Below are 13468 nucleotides of genomic sequence, written 5' to 3'. Positions count from 1 at the left end.
TTCTATTCAAGCAAATCGAAGAAGATATGCTCATATTACTCAGGCTCATTACTATAACTCGTTCATTCACATACTAAACCTCTACTCATTTCTCTCCACAAGTTCTCGAAAACTCTCATCAAGCTCTCATATCACTGACGATCCATTACTTCTCTTATCGAACTATTTGATCTATTTAAAATCATTATATTGAATATATAACATATTTAATATGTGATATAAGATATTGATTTATAAGATATAAATCATTAATATGATACAATGGAAATATTGTCTGCTGAATAACTTCCTCAGACGTTTCTAAATGATACATGAATTCTACAATTACTGGAAAACTAAAAGAGAGTGGAAAATTCTCCACTTTGAAAAACTTATTTGTTCCTGAAAAAACTTATTTCTTAACAGGTGATGTCCCCATTATTGTCTATGGGAATGAGCTCGATTTTATGTTTCATTGTGGATAATTTTGATGAGTGGAGGTTTGTATATTATAGAGATTCATTTTTTTCATTAGTAGATTTCAAAGGAGAGCATTATTGTTGTCATTTGTTTTGTTGGCATTTCCCACCGCCTACTAAAATAAAATGATACTTGTGATTCAGGTTATGCCGGTATAAATGAGAGGAAAATATACCTATTCATGATTTAAATACGTTTCCATGAATTATACTCAGTATTGTGATGCCTGCTTCATTATACATACCTTACATCAATAATTATCATCGGGGCTGCGTTAGAAAATGAATAGAGTTATCTGCTTTGAATTATTTCTTATCTATTCATTGTTCTCATTAGATTTTCTTTTGTTTTGTTTCTCAGTATACGTTTTTTGGAAAAATTGTCAAGTTTTGTTTCTTCTGAAGAAATTTGAAGTATTACAAGATTACATGTACAATATTCTATCTGGTATTCATTGGGCAACTACATACTCGGAATATAATATTTTTGATAAATCGAGACTATTTCATAGATTATTTCGTGTTTTTGAGAAGGAGATGTCCGTCTTATTAATAATACCAGATACCAATGATGCGATTGTATCTGAAATAAAACAATAAATGATGCAATAACAGTATCTTTTTCCATGGTAGAACCCAAAAAATAAGCCTACTACTTTCCATAACTTCAGAAAGCTAACCAACTATTCTTGTGAATTTGACAAGTTCTCTAGAGTTATATTTGGCAGTGGTGTAAGTAATAAATGAAAAATCGGATTACACAAGGTTTCTGCTGAATTTCAGCTACAATAACCATGGAAGAAATTGCTTCAACTGCTGCTTCTGAGCGTCTCCCCTTACAAAATTTACCTGGAGAATTATTGAACATAAGGAAGCAATGTTAATCCAAGTTCTTTTACTTTTTCTCTTCTGCCATTCAATCCAAGTTATCAATGTTGGAGCATAAATTTCTCTGAAGGAAAGGATTACACCGACGTAATACGAAGACAATGCAAATACCTGCATCTATTGTATTGGTCAACCCTCCTGTCTCCTTACGCCTACATCATGGTGTCTATGAATGTACCCCATATAACTGAAATTTGAGTGAGCCCGTTTCGACAGTTTTATTTAATTCTTATGAGAAAAAAATTGAAATTTGATTTTTTTTGTTATAGGGTTATTCATTTATAATATTATTGAATATAAATATAAAATTCCATCTTGATTGGTTTACTGAATCATGGTGAGCCTGTTTAGTGCAGAAAGTATGTGCCTCCCTGTTTGACCCCTCTTACAAGCATTGGTGTGTGTGTGTGTGTGTGTGTGTGTGTGTGTGTGTGTGTGTGTGTGTGTGTGTGTGTGTGTGTGTGTGTGTTTGTAAAGCTGCGTACACATATACGCGCCTCTAACCCGCACCGAGCACGCTCCGCCCTCGTACCGCCCTCGTTCCTTCATCGCACCGCAGTCGCTCCGCCTCCGCTCTGCAGTTGCACGTTATGGAAGATGTTAGTTTTTCTTGCGTTCCCCGGTCGAACCACTCTTGCTCCCCGGACGATCATCGATTGCTCTGCTGGAGTGACGTTCGGTTGTGGAGCAGAGCGAAAGTCTGTACACACCTTCAGAGTGGTCATAAGAGAGGAATTGTGCTCAAGCACAACACTAAATGGTGAGTGGGCACCAAACGGGGTGCGCCCGTTTTGTACCTCAGTGTGCATTCACTCAAAACGACTTGAGTGGGCTGGACTGTTCTGAATCCGAATTACCACTTTACACATTTTTTCCCAAAATCACCCCGTTTCGCATCCAGAGTTCACATACTTTCACTTACAGAAAAATCCACCAGATCCACGCCACATTCATCATACACTCTTTCGGTTGGACCTACTAAACGGGACTATGGAGTGTGTATGTCCATGAGTATGTAGCGTACAAAATGAGGTGATTTGTGTATGCTTCTTGAGTCTATATCCTACTCGATTGGGTTCATAACTGGTAATTATCATCACATACTCATCTATTATGTTTTGAAACTGGAAGCCTAAAGGTTTTTTCTTCCACAGGAAGACACTGAAACTTGGCAACACTGTCTATAGTCAAGTCAATGAATACATTTAGTGGCTTCATTCATTCATTCGCTCCTACTGCGAGATCTATATGAATTGGATAGTTCACTGAACTCTCCACACCACGTGGAAAATTGCTAATTATTATTCAAAAACCTCGTACCTCTCCCTTGTTGTTCACAGCAAAACTGAGGCAGGAAAGCTGAAATTCTCTTCAATTTGAACATGCTATTTAACATTGTCCAAACACTGACACAATATTGTTGTATAATATTGTTGTAATAAATTTATATTACTGGGAGAGTTCATTAAAAATTCATTTTTTATTTATTTATCTATTATTCTAATTTTTACAAGGAAGCACTGAATGGAAGAGAAAAACTAAGGATACTTCTTGTACTATTTCTCTCCCAAATTTAGATACGGTAATAATCAATTAATGGAATGAATAATAATAATTATGTTCAAGAGGAAAAACATATGGAAGAGTTGACAAGAGAGGAACCCTTAATACCAATAGATCATACTATGTATAATTATGAATATAAAATACAATAGTAATTAAAATAATAAAAATGAGACTCTTCAACAATTCTCGAGGAACAAGAAAACTTCACATGCTTTTATGATATAATTGCAGAACTTGATAGAATAATAGTGTCATGTATCAGTAGTTGTCTATTATAGTAAGATATCATTACTCAGGTATTTAATTATTCAATCTCCCTCCTTATACGTATTAGTTGTAGGCTATATTCAGGTTGAGAAGTTTTTTGAAATTCATAGAATTGACGGAATTTCTTTCATGATAACATTTTAAGTGAACTCTCAATAATATTATTATTCAGTAATCGATGGGGATTATTCAAAACTTGATGGAATTCTAAAGTTTCTAAAGATATTTTCAATAATTTCCGATAGTTGATTAGAGCAGTTGAAGATTGATATGATGTATAAAACAATAACTGAACTTGTGAGAGGTAGAATTGTGTACATTTCAAGTCGTATTGAAAGCTCTTAATTTGAAAGAACTCTCTATTTAGATGGTATTATCTCCATTTAGTTAGTAGGCCTATTGTCTGAAGGAAATGAAATTATTCGAGCTCAGGAGAGTTTTCTGAAATCAGGAGGTTTCACCCTCCACAAAAGAAATTGAAGAAATCTCTCAGAAATTGCATTTATCTTCATTACATGAATAGACCAAAAAATCTGTAGTTGAGAATATTTCAAAACTTGTGTTACATGGAAGAAATTAACACACGTGAACTTCATCCGGGAGTAATTCTCATTTAAAAAATACAGAATTTGAAAGACTCAAAAGTTTTGCCCTCTTCTCGAATCATAATAAACGTTCTCAATTATTGACTAACTATTGAAGAGTATTGAAAAGCTATTGAAGACATTACTTATTTATCCCGAGTTAGTTCCCTATTGACGAATCTCTAAATATGGATGATCACTCTCATGTTTCAGATGTTGATTATTCTTCAAAAAATCTCTGTATATTGATCATGGAAATCAATGTATTGCATACTCATCATCGTACAGTGATTGCATCAAGTCGATTATTTCTTGAAATCAATGTAGCTTCAAAATTGATCGAGAACAATTAACGCAACATCAAGCTGAAGAATTCAATGATAAAATGATGATATACTAGGTTTCTTGCAATTTCCTGTAGACGTAAAATGAGATTATTATCTAGGAGAGACCATCTCAGATAATTATCGTTCTTCACAGTTTACTTTTCATAAATACATGGATTTTCCTTTATCATTTCTCCATTATATCTGTCTCACAGTTTTATTGGAGAGGGATCAATAAATTTTTGTCGGAGAGTTGTGTGGAGATGCTATTACAGAAAAATGATCGTTTTTCAGTATATTATTCTTCAAAGAATGTTGAACTCTCGGGGATACCATAAATCAGAAAGCCCTAGAAAATCATTCACAATCCTTCAGCGTGACTGTTTCATGATATTTGTCTTCAATAAATTTTTTTAATTAGAAAATCGATTGGAGCATTAAAACATGAGAAAATTTGTCCATTCATCTATTGATTAAGGCAGACAAATATAACTAGAAGAGCTCAATGTATTCAATTATCAATATTATTGAAATGAGAAATAAGATTTTGCTATCCCTTGAGAATATCTTCTATTCAAGGAAATCGGAGGAGATATATGCTTATTTATTACTCAGGTTCATTACTATAACTCATTCATTCACATGCTAAACCTCTTCTCATCTCTCTCTACCAGTTCTCGAAAACTCTCATCAAACTCTCCAATCCATTACATTCCTTATCGAACTATTTGATCTATTTACAATCATTATATACTATGGAAATATTGTCTGTTGAATAACTTCCTCGGAAGTTTCTAAATGTACATGAATTTTACAAATACTTGAAATTTAAAAGAGAGTAGAAAATTCTCCACTTTGAAAAACTTATTTGTTTCTCAAAAAACGTTTTTCCTAACAGGTGACGTCTCCCTTATTTTTTATCAGAATGAGCTCGATTTGATGTTCCATTGTAGATAATTGATGAGTGGAGGTTTGTATATTATATAGATTAATTTTTTTTCATCAGTGGATTTCATAGGAGAGCATTATTGTTGTTATTTGTTTTGTTGACATTTCCCACCGCCTTCTAAAATAAATAATAGTTGTGATTCAAGTTATGACGGTATGGAAGTATAGAGGAAAATATATCTCTTCGTGATTCAATTATTCGTTTCCATGTGATACCTGTCAACTCAGTATTCTGGTGCTTGCTTCATTATACTTCTACATACCTTACATCAATTATTTATCATCGGTGCTACGTTAGGAAATGAATGAAGTTATCTGCTTTGAATTATTCCTAATCTATTCATTGCTCTTATCAGATTTTCTTTTGTTTGATTTCTCAGTATACGTTTTTTGGGAGAATTGTCACGTTTTGTTTCTTCTGAAGGAATTTGAAGTATTACAAAATTACATGTACAATATTTTATCTGGTATTCATTGGGAAACTACATACTCTGAATATAATAATTTTTATGAGTGAAGACTATTTCTTAGAATGTTTTCGTGTTTTTGAGAAGGAGATGTCCACCTTGTGGATAATACCAGAGACCAATGATGCGATTGTATCTAAAATAAAATAATAAATAATGCAATAACAGTTTCTTTTTATATGGTAAACCCAATAAAATGGGCCTACTGCTTTTCATAACTTCACAAAGCTAACCAACTAATCTCGTGAATTTGACAAGACAGTTCTCTTGAATTATATTGGGCAGTGGTGTAAGTGATAAATAAAACATTGGTTTACACAAAGTTTCTGCTGAATTTCAGCTACAATAATAATGTGAGAAATTGCTTCAACTGCTGCTTCTGAGCATCTTCCCTTACAAATTCCTCCCAAAGAATTAAATGACATAAGCAAGCAATGCTGATCCAAGTCCTTTTTCTTTTTTTGTTCTGTCATCTAATCCAAGTAGTCAAAGTTGGAGCATAAATTTCTCTGAAGGAGTGATTCATTGGCTTTCTCTGATGGAGCATTGGCTTTGTAAGGATGAGCTGGTATATTCTCATCCTTAGGGTTTTATTGCTCTGCTCAATACTGTAGAACAGAGCACATAAGAGGTGGTGCTGCTATTTTTGTTGCAAACAATATTGAATCAATAGCTTTGAACATAGATGCTTATCCTTCTGAGTTCAATCTTGGAGCAGCAGCTGTCATTGTAGACAAATTAAAAGTAATAATAGTTTGTATTTATCACTCTCCAGGCCATGATCCATGTCTATTTCTAAGTACTCTTGAAAGTCTTCTCTCTTTTTTGTCCACATGGGAAGAATGTGTAATAGTAGCTGGAGGTGACTTCAATGTGGATTTTGATGTAACAACATCGAAGCCTACTGCTTTGGAGTTCCTCAACCTTCTTCGTCAATACTCCAGCCAACCAGAGGTGACAATTGTCTTGATAATGTTTTTGTAAATTGTCACTTGGATAGAGGAAAATGTAGAATAGTTAGGGTTTTTCTGTTCACAGTCCATGATGGATTGGTGGTTAGTTTTATAACAAAAAAAATAACGAGAACAGCCCTGAATTTGGAAAACACAACAATTCATTTTACAGAATGGTTTTACCTGAGAAATAACTTTCGAATCTGATTGATGAGTTGAGGTCTATCGACTGGAGTATGTTTGAGAACCATTACTTTTGTAATGCACAGACAATGTTTAGTATTTTTTTTGTAAACCTGACAAATGTTGTAGATTGTTTTTTAAGTCGCAAACGCTGCAATCGCATCCATGATAGGATAAAAGCAGATGAAAAGTGGTATACTCCAAATTTGGCTAAGATAAAGGATAAAATCATTTCTCTTGATTTCTTGTATAAATGTACTGGTGGAGTTGTAGTAGAAAGCCAATTATCATCATTTACAAAAGAGTATGCAAGAGAAATAACAGCTGCTAAGGTTGCTTACAATAGTTCGTTGATTGACTCTAGTACAAATAAGTCTAAGTCTGCTTGGTCTCTGATTAAGAAAAGTTGTAACCTGTCAAGAGGGATTGATGCAATGATTTCTCCGAACTCTTTTAATAATTATTGTGTGGAATCTGTGAGTAAAGTTAAAAAATATATAATAAAGTCGAATGTTTCTGTTGAAGATTGTTTACGAAAAGTAGATATTAGAGGCACTTCACGTTCTAAGTAGAGAGCTGTTATTGAAGATGACGTGTTGAAGGCAGCAAAACATTTAAGCAACTCTTGCAGTAATGATTATTATAATATGTCAAATGAATTCATAAAAAAGATGATTCCATGTATTGTAAAGCCTCTTACTAAATGTATTAACAGAATACTTCAGGAAGGTAGTTTTCTGGATGAACTTAAGATCTCAAAGGTTTGCCCTATATTCAAGAAAGGATAAAAAAATGAACCAGAGAGCTATTATCCAGTATCTCTAGTGGCTGTACTGTCTAAGCTGATTGAGATTATTATATGTGAGCAGGTTAATGAGTTTTTGAAAAAGAATAATATATTGTCTGGTGCCCAATGGGGATTTAGAAAAGGTAGAGCAACAGTGGATGCAGTTGAGGATCTGGTATGTGAGATAATTCAGGCCTTTGAGAGTAGGTGTTATGCTCAGGTCACCTTCTGTGACCTGAGTAAAGCATTTGATTGTGTGGACCATGCTGATCTGCTGGAGAAGCTCCATTATTATGGTTTTCAAGAGAATTCTCTGGCATTCTTTGACTCTTACTTGAAAAACAGAGGACAAACTGTATATATCAATCGACAGTGGTCTGAGCTAATCAAATTAAAAAATGGTGTACCTCAAGGCTCCGTCCTGAGCCCTCTGTTATTTTTGATAAGCATAAATGACTTGCCTTACAATGTTGTGAGTAGAACAATTTTATATGCAGATGACACAACATTTTTAAATGTTTCAAATGATATTACTGAACTTTCCAATATTGTGGATGCTGCATTGGATGAGGCAGGAGTTTGGTTTAGAGCCAACTGTTATCTTTCAAATGAAAATAAAACAGAGAATATTATATTTAGTCTTAAGCCTCACAATTGTGACAAAGATATATCCAATCATGTAAAGTTTTTGGGGGTTCAGGTTGATCACAAACTGACATGGGGTAAACACATAGATTATATCAAAACTAGGCTATCTAGGGTAGTCTATCTCATCAAAAGACTGAAACAATGTGTGAATCTAAACGGATTAAGAATGGCTTATTTTGCATTTTTCCAGTCTGTTATCAAGTACTGTTTGCTTGTTTGGGGTAACTCGTCTAGAGTAGATGAAATATTGAAGCTTCAAAAAAAAGTAGTCAGAATCATGAATGACTCGGCTTCTCTGGATCACTGCAAACCGATTTTTATTGAATTGAGAATTAAAACAATAGTTAACTTATACATTTTAGAGCTAGTGACATTCTCTTTGAAAAAATTACCCTACTTGACTTTTAATAAAGATGTTCACAAGCATGACACTCGCAATAAGGGAAAAATTTGTACCGACTATTGCAGATTGAGTAAATCTTCAAAAGCCATAGGTACTATCTGAAAAGGTTTATAACAAGTTTTCAAACCCCTTGAACAAATATCCAAAGGAGATTTTCCTACACAAACTAGATGAATGGCTTTTAAGAAACCCTTTTTATAGGATTGCGGAGTTTTTCGAGCACACCGACATTGATTTCTAAAGAGTGCTTGAATATAATTGTTTGAAACAAGTTATTCATTGTTATGAATAAACCGGAACTGTTTGCTGAGATAATATTTCTCTGCTTTTGAGTAAGCGAAATTTATGTATTATATATATGTATGTTGTATGTATATGTTGATCATTATACTGATGACTCTGTCAATAACATGTATTTGTTCACGGCAATAAAAACATTTTGAATTTTGAATACTGATTGAAACAAGCTATAGTGAGATTCACATTATAAAGTTAGCATCTGATGAGCATAGTTTTGCTATCCTTGTCTCTCATTGATCAAAGCAGATATCTTTAACCTTGCCAGCTCCACACCATAACCAGATTTCTTCAAGACCGTGTGGGAATATAATGGATTACAAAAATTGGATTCAATTCCAATCATGGAAATTCATTTCTGAATTACTGTAGGATATTTTCTTCAACAAACAGAATATAATTGAGTACAATTTATTTTTGTAGAATATTTCCAAAGCTCCAAAATGACATCTAGTTGGAGGCTGTAAGTCCATATTTTACAGCTGGAGCGTCATCGGAAAAAAATAAAAAGTACTGTTTGCAGCGGAAAACACGCTTTTCACCAAATGCCAATCCCAACAATTAGAAAACCGTGTAACTCATGACGCCTTGAAGGTACAGACTTGGGAATGGTATCAATCTCTTCATAATCATGTGTAGAAAGATATTATTCATGATGGCAATCACAAAAATGTATGTCATCATGAAAAAAACAAGATGGCGGCAAAAATATGTCAATTTTCAAGAAATCGTCTGTAATTCTGATAATGTCGAGGATATCGGATCAATTCAGCCATCTAGATGCTGCAAAATGATCATACTACAATATCCGAAAGATTTATTCAATCCTATCAACTTTTACTATGGTGAATATAACTTCAAACTCTTGAAATAAGATTTTTGGCCGCCATCTTGGATGAAAAACATCTATGATGAAAAACATTTTTGAGATTGCCATCATAGATAATCAATTTCTACACATCTTTACGAAGAGATTGGTACCATTTTCAGGTTTGTACCTACAAAGGGCATGAGTCACATGTTTTTCTAATAGTTCAGGTTTGACATATGGTGAAAAAAAGAGTGTTTTCCGCTGCAAACAGTAGTTTTTCTCTTTTTCCAATGACGATCCGGCCGTAGAAGGTGGAGTTACAGCCTTCAACTAGATGTCATTTTTAAGCTTTCATAATATTCTACAACACTGTGTCAATAATATTGGTTTTTGTTCACTCTGAATACATTTACAGGGTGAAAATAAAATGTTGTCCTTAAAAAACTAATATCAACAGTTTGAAGTTATATTCATCATAGTAAAAGTTGATGGAGTTGAAAAAATCAGTCGGATATTATAGTATGATCATTTTGAAGCTTCTAGATGGCTGAATTGATCCGATATCCTTAACATTTTTAGAATTACAGAAGATTTCTTGAAAATCGACATATTTTTGCCGCCATCTTGTTTTTCTCATTATGACAAACATTTTTGTGATTGCCATCATGGAAAATATCTCCCTACACATGATTATAAAGAGATTGATACCATTACCAAGTCTCTACCTTCAAGGCGTCATGAGTTACACGTTTTTCTAATTGTTGGGATTGGCATTTGGTGGAAAAAGCGTGTTTTCCGCTGCAAACAGTACGTTTCATTCTTTTTCCGATGACGCTTCAGCCGTGAAATATGGACTTACAGCCACCAACCAGATGTAATTTTGAATCTTTCTGGAATATTCTGCAACACTGTGCCAATAATAATAGTGTTTATCCACTGCGAATACATATACAGAGTGGAAAGTAAAATACTGTCCCCGAAAAATGTATGTTTCAAGTTTTTTAAATTGAATAAATAATAGAAAGAGTGTTCGAAATGAGATGATTCTCTCGAACATTATTGTTTGGTTGATTCCAAACACTTTGGTGGTGAAACCAATCCGATATCTGTCACAGTAACTAAATAACAAGGAATATAAAAATTTCTGTCAATAATGACCGCCATCTTGTATATTTCAATGATTTCGAATAGCGACTGCGGTGCCATGAAGGAACGAGGGCGGTACGAGGGCGGAGCGTGCTGGGTGCGGGTTGGAGGCGCGTATATGTGTACGCAGCTTAAGATGGAGCAATCCTTCTAAAAATGCATAAATGCAATTACATACGATATTTTAAAGCAGAGCTTGTGCCAGAAAACTACCATGGATTCTATGAAAATCCAACTAGAGTAGATGGTAGGCCTATGTCTAATAATGTAGACAACTCAGCATCGGAATATGATGAATGATGGGTCTATCCTATTGTAACCGCCCTTGATGGGGGTTGAAGATATCTTATTATTACTTCAAGGGAGTCATGGGAACTGGATAGAGAACAACATTGTATTACCTAGAGAATTTCTCATTTATTATGCCAATTACTTGAAATTTGAAGAACGAAATATGCAGTACATTTTATCAAAATATTATTCCTACAGCAACTATCTGGAAATAAGATTCTGCTAACTTTAAATTTTAAGTCCAAAAAAGGTTATCGTGATAGAAAACGTACTACAATATGGTTGATTTTGTAATACAAGAATGTAAAGATACATTTTTCTGGAATTTCTTGTGATAAGCAGTATTTTTTTCTGATTCCCCAATAATTTAGTCTGTGGCACTTGTCTAGGTTTCAAACTCAGTCCTTCAATTTGGGGTATTTTTATCTAAGATTTGACTTGACAATAAACTGTGTGTTCTACCCTACTGGAATTGTAATTGAATTTACAGGTGGATACTTGATACTTGAAACAACGAATCCAGACGATTTCGGAACAACTCCATATCGTAATTGGAGAAGTGGGACAATGAATATCATGAATGCACCTTCCACATCGAAAGAGTAAGATAACCAGTAATAATAAATAAAAATATAGTAAAAGCAACAATATAACAATATTATAAAAATGTATATATAATTATTTATAAAAAACCTACAGTACTGAGCGTAAAAACCTTACTGATTTACTGGCTAATCTGACCATACCTTCATATCAATAATCATTTTTTCTTCTTTTTTTTTCTTCTTACCATCCTTCTTGCTTCATCCTCTTGTTCCTCTTCATATTAAGCTTCTTGGTTGATGTTGGTCAATATGATGAAAGAAGAAGAAGAAGAAGAAGAAGAAAAGGGGGAAAAAATTAGGAAAATATGAGGCTTTCTTTTTTTGCTTTAGGGACTAAAAGTGAATTTTTCCAGGATGGTTGTGAAAGTATTTCCATTCGAATAACTTGGGAAGGATCTCTATTTTGTAAGCTTACATTGGAGTTGACAACTTTAGTATGAAGGTTCAAACATATTCATGAATATTTCATATTATTCAAAATACCAGCCCACAAAATCTTTTTATCAACTAATCAAATTGATAATTCATATGTTGTTATTATCATTAGTGTTTGCGAGAGGTTTTGTCAGACCTGGCAATGTAAGATGTAATGAATAAATATCAAAAATATCATCTGTCATCCCTTTGGACACCAGACTAGATAATGACCTATCCTGGATGAGTACTTGATATCCCCTCACTACAATAATTATAGAATATGACCCCATAAGTTTTGGTCTCTTTAAGACAAGTCAATTTTATTATTCACATGAAGAATGTTTTGTAATTTGTTTATTATATCCTACTCCCATTAAAAGAGCAGTAAGTCAACTACTTGACTATGTTCTCATTTACAAGACCCTCAATCCACTAGAATAGCATCTAATCTACATTATTGACCACATCAAATTCGGCAGACCTCAGGGTCTTGCACGACTTCCAAGCAACTGAGCCGTCTCCGACAGAATCAATTGTTAACTGGAGAGGGGTGTACAACAAAGCTGTACATCCACTCTAGATGTTACAAATAACTGTAATCCAATAGATTATGTTCTTTTAAATAGCCCTCAGTATGGAGTAGATGAGACAACACAAGTGTACTATTCTGATGGCGATAGAGTGAGAGAGTATAGCTTCCATTTGCCTGGAGATCAGTCATCCAAAGAGTGGGAAGGAAAGAGGATGATGAGAATTGGTGAGAGCTACAGAGTAGAGAAGAAAATAAAACTGTATTCGGAAGTATTGAGGTAAGTAATCAGAAAGTGGAATATATTCCCAAATCAATACTACCATACTAGATTATGAAAATTATATTATTTTGTCTCACATTATCATTTTTATTTGTCTCCTCCAACGGCTCACAGGGGAGCCCCTGTGAGGAGACAAATAAAAATGATAATGAGACAAAAAATTAGTATTATTGTTAAATATTGAATAAAAATGGAATAACAGTTCCTATAGCAGGCATGAAATGCACAAACATTATACTTGAAGATTCAAAGGAGAGGATCCAATGGATTATTACGTAATTAAATTATTTTTCAATACATACATATATATTATAAAAAACGAAATGGCACTGATTCATTCACTCACTGATTCATAATCATTAGAAATCAGAAAAAATGAAGATCTACTGAACCAAAAACATTCAAGTTTGTCATGTTGTATGCATGAATGTATGTTCAGTTGGCCTTCTAGAGGCACACTGAGAAAAAAATGTCCAGAATCGTTTCTCCAGCATTTTTCCAGCTTTTTCAAGAACTAATTCACAAACGATGTTTAGATTTGATTCACAGGCTCAGCTCAGTTGTAAGACTGTTGTATTTGTAGAGTTTTGAAATGATACCAAAGATTCGCC

At 33.8% G+C, this 13468-nt stretch overlaps 1 protein-coding gene across 1 annotated transcript in view; it reads left to right on the top strand.

Moving 5' to 3' along the window:
- LOC111053090 overlaps nucleotides 1–12810 on the top strand; it is a 196724-nt gene extending 183914 nt beyond the window's left edge. The window contains exons 16-17 of the mRNA XM_039440764.1: nucleotides 11514–11625; nucleotides 12672–12810. Coding sequence (XP_039296698.1) covers nucleotides 11514–11525 — 12 coding nt within the window. The 3' untranslated portion in view covers nucleotides 11526–11625; nucleotides 12672–12810. The remainder of the gene's footprint in view (nucleotides 1–11513; nucleotides 11626–12671) is intronic.
- The last annotated feature ends 658 nt before the right edge of the window (nucleotides 12811–13468 follow it).

This window comes from Nilaparvata lugens, chromosome 14 (assembly GCF_014356525.2).
Source record: "Nilaparvata lugens isolate BPH chromosome 14, ASM1435652v1, whole genome shotgun sequence".
In the NCBI taxonomy this organism is placed as follows: domain Eukaryota; kingdom Metazoa; phylum Arthropoda; class Insecta; order Hemiptera; family Delphacidae; genus Nilaparvata; species Nilaparvata lugens.
This window is presented reverse-complemented; position numbering and strand designations above follow the sequence as displayed.